At 35.8% G+C, this 21,514-nt stretch overlaps 1 protein-coding gene across 1 annotated transcript in view; it reads left to right on the top strand.

Annotated features, from left to right (window-relative positions):
- Nucleotides 1-4,918: 4,918 nt before the first annotated feature.
- LOC118743930 (syndecan-like) overlaps nucleotides 4,919-21,514 on the top strand; it is a 132,106-nt gene continuing 115,510 nt past the window's right edge. The window contains exons 1-2 of the mRNA XM_036476690.1: nucleotides 4,919-5,020; nucleotides 8,842-8,967. Coding sequence (XP_036332583.1) covers nucleotides 4,919-5,020; nucleotides 8,842-8,967 — 228 coding nt within the window. The remainder of the gene's footprint in view (nucleotides 5,021-8,841; nucleotides 8,968-21,514) is intronic.

The raw sequence follows: 21,514 nt of genomic DNA, 5'->3' as shown, positions 1-21,514 counted from the left end.
AATGCAGGTGTCAAGACAAAGGCTTTGGAAAGCGATTTATCTCGAAGTTATTTTTGAAGAGGGTTGCCACCTGTTGAAAAACTTATTGAATAAAATGTTATGTCAAACTAGAGAGGTTTGAACAAGCTTTATTTCTAAAATATTTTTGCAGTGGGTTGCCACTAGCTCAAATAGGTAAAATCATTTTATTTATATCTTTTTAAGACACACACATATGTACATACGTATAAAGAAGTCAATCGAAAATAGTTGAAGATGGCTCTACAACTTTTTTATATTTATAAAAGGGTTGCCACCTATAAATTATCTAAATCCAATATTTTAATATACAAAGGTATCAAAAAATTTAAGAATGTTTACTTTAGAACATATTTTTATTAGGATTGCCACCAGCTAATAAATTCAAAACCCGTAAAATTAAATATTTGGATATGGGTTTCAAATGAGAGAGAGAGAGAGAGAGAGAGCGAATGGGTTACCACTAGTTCAAATAGTTAAAACCCATATATTTAATAAGTTCATTAAATTCTTTTATGATATGTGCATACATAGGTGTCAATCGAAAAGAGTTTAAGTAAGCTCTATAACTTTAGAGGGTTGCCACCTATTTAGAAACTCATAGTCGATTTATTTGATAAGTTAAAGAAAATATTGCATCTGTGCTCAAAGCATTCCTAATTTATGTGCATGGCTAATTTCTAACTGGAGTTATTTATTCACTACCCATTCCTAGCCTGTTGCTTCGCTGACCAGGCTGAAGTGTTTTTTCGCAGTCTATAACTAAATAACGCCTGGATAGTTCAGCGGTAAAACCGAAAACTATCCTGCCGGTTTTGTCAGATACAAGGTCCTCTTAGGTGCCTATAAAGCTTATATCAGTATCGCCTTTACTTAACACGAATATTATTCAGATTGTCATACATAGATCCAGGACCCCAACAGCTCTTCAAATTCAAAGGCTTGATTCATAGGCTTATCTTGATTTACAGACAGGGTTTCCATTAGAAACATGAAACCAAGCTATCATTCCATAGAATGTTAATTTTTTCCCTTTCTAGCTTTTCCTGAACACCAAACTAGTCAGTGTAGAACTTTAAAAGAAATTATACTCTTTACCATCTTAGTACTGAGCTCCTTGGTGCTACCATCAGGATTTCCTTCTATATATGGGCGACATTCATTTTCTCTGCAGCGGTGTTGGCTTTCCTCATCCAAGCATTTGTTGTTTCGTAGAGTGCTCTGAGAGAGTAGATGTTATATTTAATCGATTAGCGATTATGTCTGCTTTCAGTTGTGGTTGCGGTTTTGGACATTAAGCGTTTCTTATATTTTCAAAACATTGGAAGCCGGTCGAACTCAAGCCGTTATCAGACTGTGACCACAAAAGTTATCAGGAGTTTTGAATTACGAAATAGGGCAATAAATTAATAAGACAATGAAGTTAATTAGTTCACCATCCCAAAATAGACACTAAACCTTTATGGCTTTTCGTTCTTAAAAGTTATAAGACAAGCAAACACGCGCCTGAGGTTAGAACATAAACTTCTTTCTCCTTAACAAAAAATAACATACGCCCCACTCTTTACCACACAACTATCCACTATGTATTATTATAAATTTGAGTGTGTCTTCTTAGCGGAACAGCCTTAACCTGTCCTCTTTCCTTCCGTTTCCGTTCCCTTCCCATTGCATCAACTTATCTGCTTATCCACACTAGTTAGCAAGGCAAAGTGCCAACGTCTTTTGAATTGCAGCCAACTTGTGCCGAGTAGCGGAAATTTTCTTAACATTTTGACGTTTTTCGCTACATCGAGAGCAAAGAAAACCGGCAAAGCAAGCTCTGCATGGCCGCAAAATTTAACCCGTAAAACTTATGTGCGCCTACCTGCGCATACATACATACATATGCACATACATACGCCACCCTTGAAGCCACAAAGCGCTTGTTGAAAGCAACCTGCGCTTATTAAAAACTTTATGATAGCTTTCATACTTTTTCACAAACTATGCACACGTCTAAGCGGCTTTAAAATTTAATTCTTTAACTTGCTCTCGCTCTGCCTATCCATCTGTCTGCGTATCCGATTCTTTGCCAAGTTGCAGCAACTTTTCTTTCCACTTCCGACATTCGACCTGAGTTGCACTTCTCAGTCTTTTGCACAACGAACACTCATAAACTGTGGATAATATTTGTGAATTCCGGTGAATGGCAAGCAAACGGCCGCAGACGTTAAGGCGAAAGCAGCTATGAGGGCGTATACAATGGTAGCTAAAATAGTGTAGCGAAAAAGTTCTGTAATGCCTGCCGTACGTTGCATAAACAAATTAATGATGTTGCCAGTCGTTGCTTGCTTCCTTTCATGGCAACTTCTCAGGAGCGCGTGAAGAATAAGCGCCGCCGAACCGCAGAATGCAGTCTGTTTAACCACTGCCTTAATGGTCTGCAGCCGTTGCTGCTTTGCACAACTCAACTAACTACTGCCTTTATTCGCTGCCTTTCTTCGCTGCCTTTCTTCGGAGTCATTCACGCCTTATGTAGTTTTTTTCTGTTTCTTCTCACACCCAGTACGCCTGCAAGTATGCTATAATTACTTGTTTTTTGGTGAAAAGAAAGCAAGAATACAAGAAAGATAATGAAACGGCAAGGCAACTTGCCACACTCATGTGGCATGCCAACTTTTCCGCTTGCTTCCGACATCGACTTCCTTTTCATGACGGCAACATAATAAAAATACAAAAAAAAAATTTAATTGAAAATAACTACTTCTTTGGGCGCCTTAGCAGTGCATTGCATGAAGCGTTAAAGAAGTGATGGTAACATGGGAACAGCAGTAGCGCTTGTTTTTAATTATCTGCTTGTATTGCATGCAACACGTCAGCGCAGGACATTCACCGCAGTAAGACCACAGATGGAAAATGTCTCATAACGAACAGAGCAGTATATGGCGGTGTATCTGTATTCACTTATGTATTTGTGGGCATACTTATAGGCACGAATTATTACAAATTTTATTGCTTCGAGCGTTAATTTGTTTTGCTATAATGTGGTTGGCTGGCGTAGCGTTATTTTCGTTCGCAGTGGCGAGGAAAATCTACCTAGACATGTGCTGGGCAAGAACTAGTACGATTTCACCTATTTTTGACCACTTTCCTAGCAATATATTTTACATTAAGCGACATCTCTCGTAAAAAATATAGCAATACAACGAAATATGGCGAAAACGAATATGAAAGCAAATCTGTATATGCATGTAAAATAAAGTCCCAAATTATGTGTGAAAAGCCTTAACTTCAAAACTAATGAACGGACAAATACATTCCTTAGACCATTATCAAGGACAAAGGTTACATTTTAGCCCACTAGGTGACGCTGAAGTCAAAACATTTTGAAAATCCGTAATTATGTTCCGATTCAATTGAAATTGGAAATTTTTTGCTCAATATACGAAGGGAAATATTTATACACAAATGGATCCGGCAGTTGGTGCTGAAATGGAGATATTCAGTAAACTACTATTTTTGGCCCGATTCAGTTGAAATTGTAAGTGAAGAGAAATATTTCTAAAAAAAAAATGGATCTGCTGGGTGGTGCTCAAATCAGGATATTCCGAAAATTTCTATTTACGGTAGACTTCAGTTGAAATTAAAAATTGTACTCCTTATAATAATAATAATAGTTTGGTGCTTACACATATGTTAGCGTTTGGCCGAGCTTCGCCTCCGATTTTTGGCGAGCGCCTTGATGTTGCCACACAAAGGTAACAGTCTCTGTGGTCATTACAGGCCGCTACAGGTCGCCATTTGGAGGCCGCCGCCACCATCACCGTAAGTTGTCATCATTTGGGCCGCCCCTGTCAGCCGCTTGCAGTAATTCGTCGTGATACAGGAGCGCTGCTCTCTCCGTCACCACAAACTAGGACCGCAACAATCTAAAAAGCTTAACAGAGCAGACCCTATCTCTTTTATGAAATGTTTATTAGGAGGGGGCGAAAATCCGCTTTTTTTTGGAATTTAGATCGGTAATAGCAAAAATGTGTTTCATTATACTCTAAAATAAATCTGTGTGAAATGTGAAAAATTTGTGGTCAATATCCTAGGCTCGCCCATGTTCACCAAAGTTCAAGTATTAAAATTTTTTTTTAGCTCACATCGATTCTCTACTAAAAAGGTCCATATACCAAATTATGTTGGACTAATACTTTCGAAGATTATTGCAATTTAAAAAAAAAAATTATTTATTAATTTTTATTTTTTGAGCATGTTGAACTTTGATGGACTTGGGCGAGCCTAGGATATCGACCAAAAAATTTAAAATTTCGTACAAATTTTTTTTAAAGCATAATGAGTTATATTTTTGCTATTACCAATCAAAATTCTTAAAAAGCGGATTTTCGGCCCACGCTAATATATATATAATTAAATATAATATGTCGGAAAAGGACTATCTACTTTATCTAATTTTGTAACAATTCCGAACTGCTGAAAAAGGGAAGGCGGGTACTTTAGCTCTAAAAAGAATACGCCTGGGAATAACTGACACATGAAATTATATCACTTTGCATAAAAACAGAGTATTAACGCAACCCACTCACTTTCCCCACATTCACTAGATCCACTTGTATGTAGAATTCCCATCAAGCATTGTCCACATGTGCGCTGCTGTTTGCTGACCGCATTAACAATTCCCGAATTGAATTGCATAATTAAAATACACAAGTAATTGTCATATGCGTCTGTCGACGACGCGGTGTTTACCATGAAAATTGCTTTTTGCGGTTGCAGGAGCGCAGTCGCCTCAACAGCGCACGCCTATGATGCTGGCACGCCTGTAAGTATGCAGCACAGGCAGGACAATGCCTTTAAAACCCTCGTCAATAAATATGAAAAAAGGAAAATAATTTGCATTTCAGTGCGCAGTATGCACAAACACGCACAATTGCTTGATGTAATGCTTGCTGGCGCCCAACAAGCTGCAGCTGCAACAGCACAGGCGGACGGCATCATACCAACGACCATTAACGTTTAAACCGCGAATCTGTAAACCGAAATAAAAACGTATTACTCAACCACGAACATTTAGTGTTTATCGTCACATTTCGAAGCCACAATCAGTGCTGAAATTAAATTCTTAAATTATGCAGCATGCTTACAGGCGTCGACGGCGCGAAAATTAACATAACATAGCTCAAAAAAAAAAAACAGAGAAGAGCTGCATTGGAATGCAAAAAACCGCTGCACTTTGTTCACACTTTCCATGCCATTGACTCTCATTACTTGCCGGTTGCGTTTAAATTCACTTCGATGTTCGCATGAATGCCAAAGGAAGCGTGAACAGCATAAAGAGCAAAGAACTACGTGTCATCATTTGCTCGTTTGCCTTTTTTTTGTTGGTTGCGTTTTCTTATTTTTGTATTTCCTCTCCTTCCTCTTCGGCTAAGTTCACGATATCTCTGTTAATTTCCTGTCAATCTCGCTCGGTCAGACGGCATTGTAAAAAAGGAAGAAAAAAAAATACTTTCATTGATAAGCAAAGTTGGCACAGTTGGCAACGAATGCTCTGCATCTAAGCAAGAAAAAAATCATTGAAGCGTAAATGCGCTAAAGTGACAAGCAAAACAAGCATCAAGAGACTCGGCAGACGTTGGCCCATAAAATCAATATTCACTAGTTAGTTATGATGCGAACTAAAGGCCAACAGCAACAGCCTTGTCAGCCACGCCTTGTGCCGCACCCATTTGCCTCGACCACCCAGATAAAGTAGCTGTAAATTATTATGTATGTATATAAATACATACTCATATTTATGCTTGTCATTTATTTCCTGCTGCACTCCATTGACTATTTATGAGGCCCACCGCCGCTCGTCATTGGCAGCATAGATATTCCCGCTTGCTTCGCTGCGCCTAAATGTATGCCGCCTGTCAAGCTCAATCAGGCGTGTTTGGTTGTGTGTGTGTGTGTGTATAAGAGCGCTGGCATTAGTTGGCTGGCTAGAGAATTGATTTATGATGCACAATCATGGTGTTGATTTATTTTTGAGCTTTCGTGGATAAAATGAAAATATGTTTATACAAGTTGCATTGATAGCCAATTAATAATCCAAGCGCCCGGGAATAGGCATATGTTTATACCATGTTTTGATTGAGTGTTGCATAAGTACAATAGGCAGCGTTTTCTTTGCTGTTTTTTTATTATTTTACACCCATGACTAAGCGTACTTCAATGAAATATTAGCTAAACGTTTGTGGACGTACATATTTATCGGCAAGTAAAGGTTGCTCAAAAGTTTTCGTTACGGATCGTAAAAGCATATGTAGTTAGGAGAAAAACCTCTGACTCTAAAAATGCTTGGCTGTTAAACCGGCAATCAACAGACGAAGGAAGTTACGATAAAATCCCAGCACTTTGATTATTTTTAGAGCTTCAAAGGCCAATCAGCGCTACATTTTTTATACCAAAAGCTATAAAGCGGGCTCGGTTTGATTTCAAAATTACACTTTCGCGTATGATTGGGACTTGCGAAAAATCAAGCTTTTATGAAAAAGAAAATCCACAGTTCGTAGAACACATCGATTGAAAAATATTTGACCACGATGCCTATTACCAAACGTAAATTACCCCATAAGCCGGTTGGCAAATTGCATTCGTTAGCTAGAAGTCGTATTAAATGCTTATATCGATTTCTTAAAGGGTCATCACTCGAGAGTACAAAGAACACTTGATTGCGTAGGCATTGCCCTCTAAAAAACGCGGCTAGTTCGAGGATTCTCTGGGATGGCATGGCGTATGAGTAACATTCTTTCCTACTCATATTTCATACAACAAATCTTTGCGCATTTTCGCTTGACCACTCATTCCTTTTATACTACTCCAACGATTTTCTTCATTAAGGGCTATTTATAGCTCTCAAGAAAAACGAAAACTTCATATAAAATGACGCACAAGAAATGGAAAAGAAATTTCCTTCCATCGAAATTTCTTAAATTAGTTTGCAGCTCTCAAGTAAAAAAATGCTATTTATTTCTTCGAGAAAATGTACAGCAAAAGCAAAGTGCTTTTTCAAACGACAGAACTAATGAAAAATATTTCTTGTGATTTTTCTTGAAAGCTGGATTCTAAGCTTTAAGCTTTAACAAAATTTAAAAAAAAAGTGTACAAATAAATAATCTGTTTTTTTTTTATTTTTCACTGTTAAAGTTTAAATTGTTTTAATTTTTCATAAAAAATAAATAAAAATCTGGATGTTTAATTAATTTCTCAGAAACTATCAGGCCGATCGAAAAGTGATTTATAAACAGTTTATGGATAATTTTATTAGTTGTCAGTTTCTATATTTGGCATTAAGATTGTTTAATTGCTTCGCAAGATATGCATGATTAAGTGGAAACTCTTTTTTTTTTAGCTGAATAACGGTAAATTGCAAATATTTCGAAAACTCATTCAAACAAAAAAAAATTAACTCGATTTTCGTAATAAGCAAGTAATTCTACTTAGTGTATTTATTTGAAACTGTTAATTTTTTATAGCGCATTTGAAAAAAAAAATATTTCATTGAAATGAACGCCATTAGCATTTAATATGTTTTCCATTTCCATTTTTGAATTATTTATGAGCCATAAAAAACGCATTTTATATGTTTACAACGAGCGTTTATTTGCTATTACTGTATAATAAATAATCAAAAGTATGCTTTAAAAATTTATGTATGTTGTTGTAATGTAATGTAATGATTTTTTTTGCAGTTTTTGTTGCATATACTGTGCCATTGGGAATGACTATAAATTTTTCAAATGTATAACCTGTGCTCATACATACATTACATTATGTACATATGTATATCGCTGCGTAAAGGTGAAAAGGTGCCAAATCCACTTTTTTCAAAATTTAGTTCTTGATTCAGAATGACAGATAATGCGCAACTACATCGATTATTCCCTCCTGAACAATTTCAAAAAATTGACTTTGCACCTTTTCCCTTTTAGGTAATGATGTGTAAGTATGTATGTGTGAAGCAAATAAACCAATTGCGATAAACTTAAAAAAAAAATACCTTCTGTTGCCTCCTCCTTTTCCTTACTTTCTGCATTCATTAACTCACTATTTAGCCTACTCTCTGACCCATTTATACGTGCCAAAACGCGAGCGTTGAATTTAATGTAATAACTTCAATCACTGCTCTTTCTACATTTCTTTTTTGTTTTATAAATATATCCATTCAATGCAAAATATTGAAATTCCCATCAACGCCTATTTATTTATAGCCATTTGCACGGCAATGACAGCTCTGCAGTTTTTCAGCCAAAACACTTGTCATATTTGCAAACTAGGTCGACCCTGCGTCATTGCAACACAAGTTTCCACACTTGTCGCCTTAACGCCCTTTCGCGCTTGAAATTACTTTTCTATAAATTTATGTACAAACTTTCCACTTTCTATACACCTTGACACTAATGAGCTGACTGGCGGTATTACAAACTGGCGCATTTCCACACACAAAAAATAAAATTAAAATAAACGAAAAGAGGCAAAATTGTACTCTCTTGCTGAAAACAATTCAGGTGGCGTCGCTGCTTTAAAAGTAAGTTTGGCAGCAGAAGTCACTTTTTCTAATATTCTACAAACTTTAGCTACTTTGCGCGCAGCTCACGTTTGAACTAAGTACTTAAACTTTTGATTAATGTAGAAATACCTGTCGCTTTGATTTCTGAAAGTTGAGAGACGCCACAAAGTAATTTCTGATTTTTGTGCTACGTAATTGTGCTAAGATTTGTAGCTGTTTTTGTAACAATTTTGCTACAAACGAATATGCTTATCTATTTCTTATTTTCCTTCTATTTGCAGAAGACTGTTAAACCATCACCGATATCACCGTTAACGTCAGCATCATCAGCGAGTCTCTCACCAACGTCCAAAGACGAAATTTACATTGATGATGAGAGCATTGAGGGGTCCGGCGGTCGTGGCGGGGTAGGTTTTGAATTTTTTTTAGAATAAGCAAACAATATTTTACGTCCTAGAATATAAGATAAAGAAATTAAGTGAACTCATAAAAGTACGCAACATTTAACGCTTTTATTATTAAATTTTTGTCATGCATATTTCCTAAAATGATTTGAATTCAACTACTAGGCGATAGCCCCAGCAGGTAGCGCTAACTTTCACCTTAAATTTATAATTTAATAATAAATTTAATAGATTAAATAAACAAATTAGGAAAAAAATAATCCCTTACGGCAAATAGCAGTTTATATAAATGTACATATTGTAGTGTAAATTATTTGGGTGTAACAGAAAGGGATGGTTCCTAAACCTGACGGCCCAAGATATTATTAGCCTCACTTATGAAAGCTTAAAGTTTCTAAGTAGACGAATTCCTAAACTTACTGGTATGGACTGTGAATACCTGAAGCATTCAGGCGCTCTCTTCCAGACCTCTGTTAGATCTCAGCAAGTGGATGAATTTAGGAGATGTGGCCAATATTTATGATCAATAAGAAATTACCTTAAAAAGGATCCCGCGACATAGGGACATTTACAGACATTTACGACTCCGCACTGAATGTATCCACGCGGTGGATATGGGCGCCTTGTTCAGGAAGACTTAACACCAAATCTCTCTCAGGAATGAGAAAGAAAGATGCCTACAAATTTACTGCATACCCTGCAATAGCTTCTGTCCCAGTTGCGATGACCCAGGCTCAAAAGAGATAGTCGAACACTTCCTGTTCGAATGTACAGCCCTCGCAAAGATGAGGCTAAAGACAATCGGCAAACCATTTCTGCAAAATATTTCAGAGTGCACTGAAATTCATTAAAGCCGCCAAGTGACAAGGTGACAATCTACTTAAACCAATCAACCAACCACGGCCCGTCAGGTAGCCAATAAGCAGCTTGATATCGGCTTTGTTCAAAAGATGTGTATCTTTCCTAGCGAAAGGATAACCAAAAAGTCTAGCCTATCTGAGGCGGCCCACCTATCCCTAGTATTTACCGCAGTTTGAGTTTACCGACGATTCTATTGTAAGCCTCGAGAAGGACCAACTGAGTTCACAAAACCGTTCCAGCCTCACAAGTCGATGAGTCTTACCTTTCCGATTCCTTGGCGGACTCGTTACCCACGGACCCGCAGTGTCCTGATGCCCAGCATAGTAATACCGTGTTCCTCGCTGCCAAGAATTGGATAGGGTCAAAGGACTCCTTGACGAGAATGGAGGCGATAATCGTATTGGAAAGGGCCTTTATGGCCGCCTGGCTATCTGAAAAGATAAATAGAAACGCGCCTTTTAAACACTTTTCACGGTTCAGTCTGGCAAAAGTTGAGATTGTTAGTAACTCGGCCTTGAAGACCGTGGACACATTGCAATAGAAAGTTTGCTGCCAGGCCCAAAAACACCCCCTCCTGCTCTGCCCTCCTTCTTTGACTCGTCTGTGTACCAGTGTATATATCAGTTTATATAGGTAGATGGTACTTTCGAGACATCCTTCTATCCACCCGAATATTTTTCTCTAGACTATACGTCTTTAATATTCCCTAGACAAACATTTGCAATGCAAATGTGATTCTTATATTTAATTTCCAAACACAATGCCAAATACAAAAGTAACAGCCAAAAAGTATGCAACAATATGACAGCTGCGCGTAACAGACTTTTCAAAAGTTAAGACTATAGTTCAAAGCAAAAAAGCACTTCACTGAAGTCGAACCAAGTGTTCCCATTGCATGCAGAAGCAGTCTGGAAAATATTCTTACGTATGTTTGTAGGTACATCACACATACAACTGTATATACATTTGTGTATGCAGCTGTAAATATTCTAATACATGCATACATTTGGGCGTTATGTTGAAGTGCAGCAGCTCTTCAGCCAGCCAGAGAATCCAAAAGGTGGCCTGCCAAAATAGAGACATGCAGGGATATTTCAAGAATTATTTTCCTCCCACGAATTCACAAAGGTTGATATATTTATAATTATTAATTAATTTCGTAATTGCACCAAGAAAAAAACACAAATTAAGTTGGTTTGATTTCCCTACTACATAGTAATCAGCAATAGGGTTTCGAACGGAAATTCTGAGCACTGCATATACGTACATATATAAATACATGAATTTTCTTCACAAAAAAAACATATTTCCCTATTCGTTTGGTATGTCAATGACCTCTCAGTTGGCAGCATCCTAATGATGCTGTTGATGAGCACGAACCGAACGATTTAATAAATTATTTATTTGTATTTGTTATGCTGGTGAATATCTAAATATAAATATGAATTCATTAATAGCAAATAAACGGTTTATATCGCTATCATTAATATCATTATGCAAGTCAGCCGCTTGCACTAGGGTATTCCTAGACTCAGAATTTATGCTGAGATTGCCAAATCGTGCGGCAATTTTTTTTTTCATGCTCGAAAAATTTTACATCTAGAAATCGAAAGTGCCATCTAACTCATACCGAGGATCAGCCAGCCTAAAGCCCTGCATCGAATGAAGTTGACAGGAGTTATTAATTTCAAATAACTTGAGAACTCAAAATTGTATATTTTTCTTCAGCACAACTCCTTAACGAAAGTCGGCACGAGTTATCGTCATTTTATAGCAGTGAAACTTTTTACATAAGTACATTATTAATAGAGCACGTATTTGAAATTTTCGTAAACAAATTTGCGACACCCTAACATAACATAACATATACATAAACCTTCAACATTTTACAATCTATTGAAGCGACAAAACTTTGGGGAATCAACAAATGGACAAAGTATTCAGACACAGCTGCAGCATGAAAATGGAGAATGAAACAAGACATGACAGAACAGGCATTGGACGGCAGCACAGCACAAAATAGAATTGTGACAGGACATGGCCAGCATGACATCGAACAACCTTAATGACATTGAACACAACGAGAATAGTTAAACAACTGAATGAGCAGATAGAACAAGACAGCAAATACAGCGACACTCGTATAATGTAAGAAGAGATAGAGGCAAATGAAATGTTGAATATAATATAAATTATTAAATATGTAAGCGGATGAATGGCTAAGAGAATAAGACAACTGCAGAACTCGAGCAACTCAAACAGAATTTATTGAATGCAATCAAGATGATATTGGTTTACATGTAATGCAAGTAAATACATACGTTTATACATTGATCGTGCAGGAATAAAATACAATAAAGTACATGCATTCATGAAATGTGTCTGAAGAGCACGCGACATCATTTTTTCATATGAAAGGTACATACACACGTACATATATTTCTAGGAAGTTAACCTTAAACAGCTTGAAGGACTTTAGCGAAGGTAGCGTTGGAGTTTGATAAGTGCATTTATACATACATATATGAGTACGATAAATGAGTAAATATGCGGTCGCAAGTCATAACCGCTTAAGTCGGAAAACTTCAATTCGACTAAAAACGTTTTAGACATCGTAATGCTAACTTTTTGAAGATATCAAAATATTTTCGTTATACCTTTTTAAATATTTAGGCTAGATGTAACTATATATGTACATATGTATGTAATTCGATTTCTTCGTAACTCGACTCAGGCGGTTATGGTTTGTGACCACAGCAAATATGTTCTTACAAACCCACCTTTTAGTTATTACCACATCAATGTACACATATCTTTCATTACAAACCTGTTGAACTTTTGTTCAGTAACCATGACAGGTAGCCATTGCGCCCGCATTGGAAGAAATTCCAATGAATTATTTTACACAAACCTTCTCTGATGTCCTTCTGTTCAATTTATTTTTACTTCATTTAATCCGTCGTTGATGGAAAGATATAAATAATTTATATTTGAAGCAATAAGCTTGGAGAATGCTGTATGCCTGCAGGATGCATATTATGATTGAAGTACATGCAAGGATATGAAAGGATATAATAATAAAGCTATGAAATTTACAATACGTGCAAACAAAGAAATTTACTAACAATCAATGTAGAAACACAAAAGGATATTGATATGATGGCCATTAGTGTGTTGGAACAATAAGAATTTCCTTTTCACCATGGGCTAATTTATGTCTATTTATATAGTGATTGAAGAACACACTACAGCCGTAGCGAATGACCTTTGGGATCACGATTTTTCAATAGCTTGGGAGAGATAGCGGAGGTGAAAATATCGGCTTCATCCACGATAATAAATGGTTTGGCAGACTGTATACTGATATTATGGTTTAACCTCGGTTAGAAGGATGTGCCTCCTCCTGGCACTCACAGAGGGCACTAACAATGGGCAAATCTGCCTCCGAGTGGAAGTACCAGTCATTTTTACACGCCTTCCTAACCTAGAGAGGGCTGTGATATTAAATATTTCATCTATTTTTGGACATATTTAATTGATAACGGTCTGCTTCGAGAGCTAACGATTACTGTCCAGAGTACGCTGATGATGTCGTTATGTTTTGTTAGAGAAAATTTGAAGGCACCCTATGTCTTAGAATCAAATTATCCAACAAATGGCCAGGAAAGAGTTCAATGCAAATCCACCAAAAACCACCGTAAAAAACGACAAAGAGACTTGGCTCATTTTTTGTGATGGGAAGATGGATCTACCAATCGTTACCTTAATATAGAAAGGCCTTAACTTATTTTAATTTGAAATTCAGCTTTGCACAGACGTGCGTAGATTACCCACTAAAAACTTAATCGTATTTAAAATCAACTACCACTTCAAAAAATTACTTGCCATGTTTATTGAAAACCAGTGTAAGAAAAAAATCGTAACTTTATTTTGCTTGAATTTTTTACCTAAGTACTTTACAAAGAAACAAAAATCTTAAATAGAGCCTTTGTATATATTAAAGTAAGGATATTGGGTCTATGGTACGACCCATGTAACTTATCGAACAATTACCTGGGCTAGAAAAACTACACAATGGGAGATTGTCAAGGCTCTCACCAAAATACAAAGGCTGGAATACATACGCATAACGGGAGCCATGAGAACTTGGCTCACAACATCTTCTTCAAAACCATAACCAATTTCTGACCAAGATGGCTGCTAACACCAATATAAAAGGTTTTCTGAGTCGCGGGAAGTTCGATTTTTGAAGCCTGTTATTGCAATGCCGAGACTCACCTCAGCTCAGCTTTACAAAAAGGTCAAAAACTTAACTTATAATTGGCTATAACAAAAAAAATTTGACATGTATATCGATATATATATTGGATAACCCATCAAATGCTTACTTGATACACTGGTGGCTTACTGGCTTAAAAGGGTATCGGATTAGGTGAATTGTTGACCGAAGTTGATATATTGGGAACCTATGAGAAATTATGTGTACATTTTCGAGGAAGAAGCATTTCGAGGGCTTATATTCATACAACCTATCTGCACTTATCATAAAAGTTACTTTCTTCTGTTATAATTTGAACTTTGCCAGTCAGCAAAGTGTTTTGTATCCTAGTGATTACAAAACATTGAAAGGAATTGGTAAGGAGAGGAGGGTTCTGCTCTTCTAATTTTTTTACTTTAAAGCAGGGCTTCGGAGCGGAGCAGAGCAAAGGAGCAAGGACCTAAAGAGCAAAGGATTTTAACTGGAGCGAAGCTGGAGCAAAGAGCTAAAAAAATTCATTTGCTCCTTGACTCCTTAAAGAAAAATCGTCCATATTTTGTTGTTATTTTGTTTATTTCGTATTTATTTTTAAATATTTTTATTGTTGTTTTTCCACAAAATTTTTCAATAATAACGTCCGTAAGCTCAATAATAATAAAAAATAACTTCGGTTAATAAATGTACTCAAATTATAATTTTTTTGTCACTGAAAACGACCGTGTTAAATAAATTTCCATATATAATTAACTTGGCAGTTCATTAAATTTTCTTTTGGATGCAGAAGTGTTCCTAGGGTATCTAGATGCATTTCTGCATAAAAAAGAAAATTTTCAAAAAAATTTCGCCTAAATTAATAAATAAATAAAAATAAAAAATCTATTGTGAGCGGGAGTGGAGCTAGAGCGGAGCTAGAGCGGAGCTCGAAGCGAAATAAAATACCGGAGCGGAGCTAGAGCGAAACGAAGGAAAAAAAAACCGGAAACCCTGCTTTAAAGCAATCTCTTTGGTTGTAATGTAATGCCTTTGTGGCGAAACACAACGGATTTTAAATAGTTTATAAAAAAAAGAATTTTCTACGTAGCACTACGGTTTTGTGGATATAATAACGATACATATAATTAACGATCATGTCGAAAAAATTTTCGAACCCGTATTTAGAATGCCCTCAAATGTTCAACTCATCCATAAATATCTATTTTTATATGAACTAACTCAAAATTGTATGTGGAAGCCAATTCCAATTTTAGGTGGACACCGATTGCACATACCAATTTCAGAATATATATATACATATTTTTCTTTACATAGTACTTGTCATGTATATTGTACACATCTGCCACCATTTAATAGCTTGCAATCCGGTATGTTGTAAAACACAAGCAAAGCCATTTGAAAGCTAACATAACTCAACTTTTATTTATGTATGTTTCTTATTTATTTATTGTTGTTGTCAACTTCATGACAGTTGATAGCCAATAGCAGCGAATAGAACATAAAACTCACAAAATACGCCACAACTGAACGCACATACATACATACATATGTAGAGGTAGAACAGAAAAAGGAAATATAGAAATTTGTACAACAAATAAAAAAAGTTAGGTGTACTAAAATGATTTAATGGCGAACGCATGTTGTCACATATCCTGAGGGTGTTGAGTATACTTACATGCATATGTATGTAAATATATAGTTGTTTATAGGTGTTCATATGGCATGCCATTTGCGGCATAAGCCACACCGATATGTCCTAACTACTATGTACACAGGTTATTAATCGACAGCCAATTTGAAATGTTACGACTGCCAAGCGGTAACAAAGTACCCACCACCACCAACCACAACCGCAACTATGTACAACCACAAACTGACCCAGTGAATTGCCTCACATTTAACCGCAAATCTTGCGACTGCCATCGTCGTTCATGTTCGTAAATGCTTATGCTCTCATTTCCTTAGAAATTTTACTGGTGCACTTTGTGAACTCCCTTGTCGGGTTGCAAGTGTAAAAGCGGAGCTAGGCAGGCAGTGCATACACTGCAAATGTTAGGCAAGAGCACTTTAGAAAATTGCACGCAAAAAGTATATTCATAGAAAAAGTAGTATGTAGTAAAAAAGCGGCAAAATGCTGTTAAAAAGAGGCAAACGGAAACGACGACGGACAAATGTTAAATGGCAGCGCTGTGCACATTTGCGCCCACAGGGCTTTCGCTGCACAGTGGTGCAGCCGCATACATTTTTTGGAAGAAATTAAAAGGAATCGGCGTAGAATCTAAATTTTCCGTCTGTAACATTGATGGACTTAAACCAAGAAAAAAAACGCCAAATTGGCATATTCGATTTATTTTAAAGTATACCTGCCATATAAACCTAACCTTAAAAACGTTTTAAAAATTCCATAAAAAGTGCACCGATGAATATATGTGTCCGAAATTTTACACATGTATTTGTAATAACCTTACTTAAAAAATTTACGTAATCGATTTATTTTAAGGCATACCTCCCTACGAGCCTCCCCTCAAAAATGCCTTAAAATGCCCTTAAAAGCACACCAATTAACAGAAATATGACCCCGAAATTTTTTTCCATATATTTTTAATGACGTTATGTATGAATCCTAAATGGGCGTGGTCGGTGTATTTCAAATCATACCACCCATACAAACCTAACCTCAAAAACGTCTTAAAAATACCATAAATTCCATCATTACTCTATAAGGTTACGTTAAATATGCGCCACGCGTGAACGAAAATCTCAATCAGTGTTAGATGAATACAATTTTTCTGCCTTTTGTTGCTTTTATTTTGTATAAAACTGCCAATTTCGTACAAAGTTATAGGGCATTTTTTTGTATTCAAATATAAAATTCAAATTCAAATTCAAAAATTTTTTTATTTTTTCCGCCGAAATACTACCCCACTGTACGCTGAATGAGTATGAGCACTCGTATGGGTATATCGTCGCTTCTCGCTTTTGACCGTTATACATTACGGAAATTTATTTTCCTCAACCGACACTCTGCAGCTGTGGTTCATATTTAGGCTTTGTTGCTACTATTACTATTCTAAATATGCAGTAGTAGGTCGAGTCGCTGAGGCGCAGCAGGCGAAATGGGGTCTCTTTATATGGCACGAAGGATGTGTGAACAATTGCAACATATCCTGAAGGCGGATATTACAGTAGCGCATAGGGAGTTGCAAAGCAAGAAAATATGAGAGCGTGTATGTATGTGTGGGTGCATTGTGACGGCAAAGGTTTACATACATACGAAGATACATACACATTGGTATAAAGCGTGCAAATGAACTCCTTTCACAGAAATAAATACATACATACATATGTGCATATGCAGCGGCTGCGTAAGAAGGTTACTTTGATCTAGCATTTAATTTCAATTAGTTTTATGCAACTTCTTACCTCTGAGGCTTTGTAGTTGATTTTTCGCTATTTTATACACCAATTCATACACATACTTTGATCTAATTATTTTATTTTATTTTTTTTTTTTGTAATACAAGGATCATGTTTGAATAACTCGTAACTGCTTTAAATTGAAGGCAGCTTTAAAAAAAAAAACCAATCGCGTTTATGGTGTGACTTTATAGTACATTTGGCTAAGTTCAAAAGAGACGCGATATCGAAATATCGGCAAATAAATCAAATCATAAAATAGGGCGTTCTTCAACCAAATTCTGAAATAGGGCGTTGTTGAAAAATTTTCTGAGATAAGGCGTTTTCGAACTGGCTGTCGAGGTGGGTCGATCTTCCACTCAGCCATCGATTTATTATGCGAGATCTGAAGAAAGTGATCGGCCTCGCAGTTTAAAAATTATTTCGTTTTAAAAATGGTAATTCTAGAAAGTACTTAATTTTCGTTTTGTTATAAATTTTTAGTTCCGCAGATAGAAAAATATTAATAATTTTTTGTTAAGGAAGTTTCGATAATAAGTATGAATCTCGCCCTGGTTGAGCTGTTATTGCTAAAGCCAATGAAATTCTTGAAATGAATTAAGGTTCAGAATTTAGCTCGATGCCAAAAGCAAGTCGGAGTCTCAACTCCGAATTGAAAATTTTATCACATGTGACAATAATATAAAAACATGTGACAATAATATCAAAACCCTGAGAGCAGGAAATAATGTGTTTCCAAGTTTCTAGTTTTATAGGAATAAGTCGAATTGTTCATTGCAAGCTGATCAAATCTAGCGTTTGACTCTTTAGTGTCGACAGCTAAGGCAATTAAAGCAGGCGATTAAAAAATGGCAAGAATTAATTAAAAAGATAGGTCTTGTCTTCCACACCATGAAATCGCTAAGCTAGTCACAACTTTCATGATGCGAGGAAAATCGGGAAAGGCTAGCTAAAACTTATTTATTCATGCACCGTAAGACCAGACCTTTTCCCCTTCACTTACGATTTTCATTGGTTCTAACTCGCTTTATAAAATTTCAAGGGCTTAAAAGAGGCTTTTGAAATTCATTAACATACATTTATCGCTACTTAAAGGTGAAAAGGTGGCAAGTCCATTTATTTCAAAATTTAGTTTCGATTTCTCGTCTCTCCTGAACAATTTCAAAAAATGGACTCGGCACTTTTTCACCCTTAGCTGACGATATGTATATGTATATGTGTGTAAGTGGTGCAATTCTTTAATACTAAACTGACGGAAATAAGAAGTCACTAGAATGAAACGAAAGGTCGTTTATCAAACCGTGATACATACATATACATGTATTATTATAGCGTTAAAAATAAACTTAATTTAAAAAACATGAAAAAAGGAAATTTTAATAATATTTTTCAACGCAAAATTAAGGTAGCATTGTTGTCTATCTCCATACTCTCATCATGTCCAAAAATATTTCGCACACTGCATACTCGCATTACCTTTTGCATTACTGAGAATTTGGGTCAGTCGTAAATTTATTTATGAACTTACATATTTGCCTTATGAACCGTGTGTGCTTTAATGCTGATAGAAAGGTGTGGAAGCATATATGAAGTTACCACTTATGTACGTACTATGTATGCCCAAAAGCATTCCATAAATTTATTACTATTACCTACATACGTACATACCACCTACGCGCTCTGTCGCCAAATTGACATTTTATGTTGATGGACTTTGAGGTGAGTTGCGATGTGTTGTGGTTGTTGTTTTTTTCATAATTTTTGATACATGGAGGCATACATTGATGTCATACAGCTGTTGAAATTTTAATAACTGCTGCAAAATTTTATATGAAAGCAACTTTTATGTATGTACGTGTGTTCAATTTGATATTTTTAACAATTTTGTCAACGCTGCTTATGTTGGTAACCTAAATTTTGAACGGCTTTTCTAACAGTAATTAAGTTTGGCTATTTTTGTAAGTTAGATTCAGCAATATTTTGCATTTTATTAAAGAAATTTAGGCAGTATTTGGAGTACTAAAATAAAACTTTACATTTAATTACTTGAAAATATTTAAATCGTAAGCAATTTACGCTCTTTGAAATAAAAATACTTACATATGTCTGAAGGTACTGCCCCTTCAGAGAATATTCTGCTTGTTATAATCTGTTTGGATATCCAGCCAGTTACCAGAATATATCAAAGCTTTAACTTTTGCTACTCTTGGGAATCATTACTATCCACTACCTTAGACCACTGTCGCAGACGAAGATATAACGAGTAACTTCAGAACGTCGAACACTTTATCTGGCATTACTCGGCTTTGACTAAACTGAGTTGGGAAAAATCTTCAACAGTATTTTTTTCAAATGCTCCTTGAGAGAGAGCAAATTCGCTGTATGTGTTCGAAATGAGAGAGTCGACGCCAGTTCGAGAGGTTCCTTTCTGTCATGAAAAAAATTTAATTTTGGTATACTAGGGGAAATATTGCCTATCCATTGAAAAAAAAAAATATTTTGAATACAAAAAAAAAACATTTCTCTAGTTGAAATTTATTGTCTTTTAAGTCCATTTCAAAATCAAAAAATCACCGAGTTATCGATACATATTTATCGATTTATCACATATTTATCGTTATGCATTTATCGACACACATTTATCGACATGCATTTCATAAAAACGTTACATTGAAAATTACTCTCTGGATTTGACAAAAATAATTTCATGTAAGTCTTCATTTTGGAGAGCAACCCGAATTCCAGACAGCATAGCAGTTCATAATTTTTAAATGGGATTTCTATATTTCATTCAAGAATTATCGTCATTTTGGAATTTTTGTTTCCGATTAATTTCGGATCGTTATTTTTGATTTTTGTTTTTTTTTTTCGATCACATTATAACCGTTATTTTCTGATTTAATTTTTAAGGTTATAAAAGGTACGAAACAGTCATAAAAACGCAGTCTCCATTATAATGGATAAAAATCACCGAAAAAATTTAATTTAAAAGTAACTATAGATTTTGGTTGAAATAAAAAATCGAAAATTAACGATTAAATTAAAAAAAAATCCAAATTTCACGATTACTCTTGATCGAAAAAATAAAAATTAAAAAACAATCATTTTGAAACGATCTAAAAATAAAAGTTTTGTTATGTAACGGATTCAAACCCTGACGATTTTTTTTTTATGGAGCGAGGACCAGCATGCTTACAAAATATATTTCTTTCTGAACTCATTTGAAAGCATTTCCGTTTATCTGTCCAAAGTCGCATAGCAGATCTCCGTATAAATACATAAATATTCAGTGCGGCTTAAACCACAAAATGAGCAAAAATTAATCGCAATATTATTTCAAGCTGACAATTAATAAATTCCAACAATATGCTGCTGTCCCTTTTGGGACACATTACATCCGCATAAAAAGTATTGCTGTAAACGAGAGCCGTTGTTTTGCCACACAAAGGATGTGCGAATTTTGTGATTAATGAAATTAAATGAGTACGACCAAATTATACTTAGTACATATGTACTTAAATACTTACTTGCATATGTATGTATGTATGTATGATTATTCGCTGGTGGTCATAAGTATATTTTATGCTGTCAACACCAGCTGAACAAAGCAGCCAGGATCAACAAACCGCCGAGGGCTGGCTGCGGTGAGTGTGGCGCAAGCGCATTTTGTGCTAGTGTGCGAGTTTTTTTTTTTTTTTTAAATAGACGCAGCAACAAAATCAGCAACGGTGGCAGCGCGTGTTGATTTTGTACGCTTTTGCAGCAAGCCAGTAAATTAATTTTGAACTGACAAGAAAACAAAAATTTTGTATCTAAAGTGGCCCTACTGGTGCTGGTGGTGCTGGTGGTCTGACGGTCTGATGGTTTGCTGGCGCTAAGGGTGTAAGCGCCAGCTCGTGGCGCAACTTTTGGAAAAACATGACATGAAATTTAATTAAATGACTTTTTCGCAGAATATTTTTGCTTTTTTTTCGGCGCGTTGTGACAAATAAAGTTGAAATTCTGCTGGGAGCGATAAAG

The sequence above is a fragment of the Rhagoletis pomonella genome, unplaced genomic scaffold (genome assembly GCF_013731165.1).
Source record: "Rhagoletis pomonella isolate Grant_MI unplaced genomic scaffold, Rhpom_1.0 Rhpom_scaffold_00007, whole genome shotgun sequence".
Classification (NCBI taxonomy): Eukaryota; Metazoa; Arthropoda; class Insecta; order Diptera; family Tephritidae; genus Rhagoletis; species Rhagoletis pomonella.
This window is presented reverse-complemented; position numbering and strand designations above follow the sequence as displayed.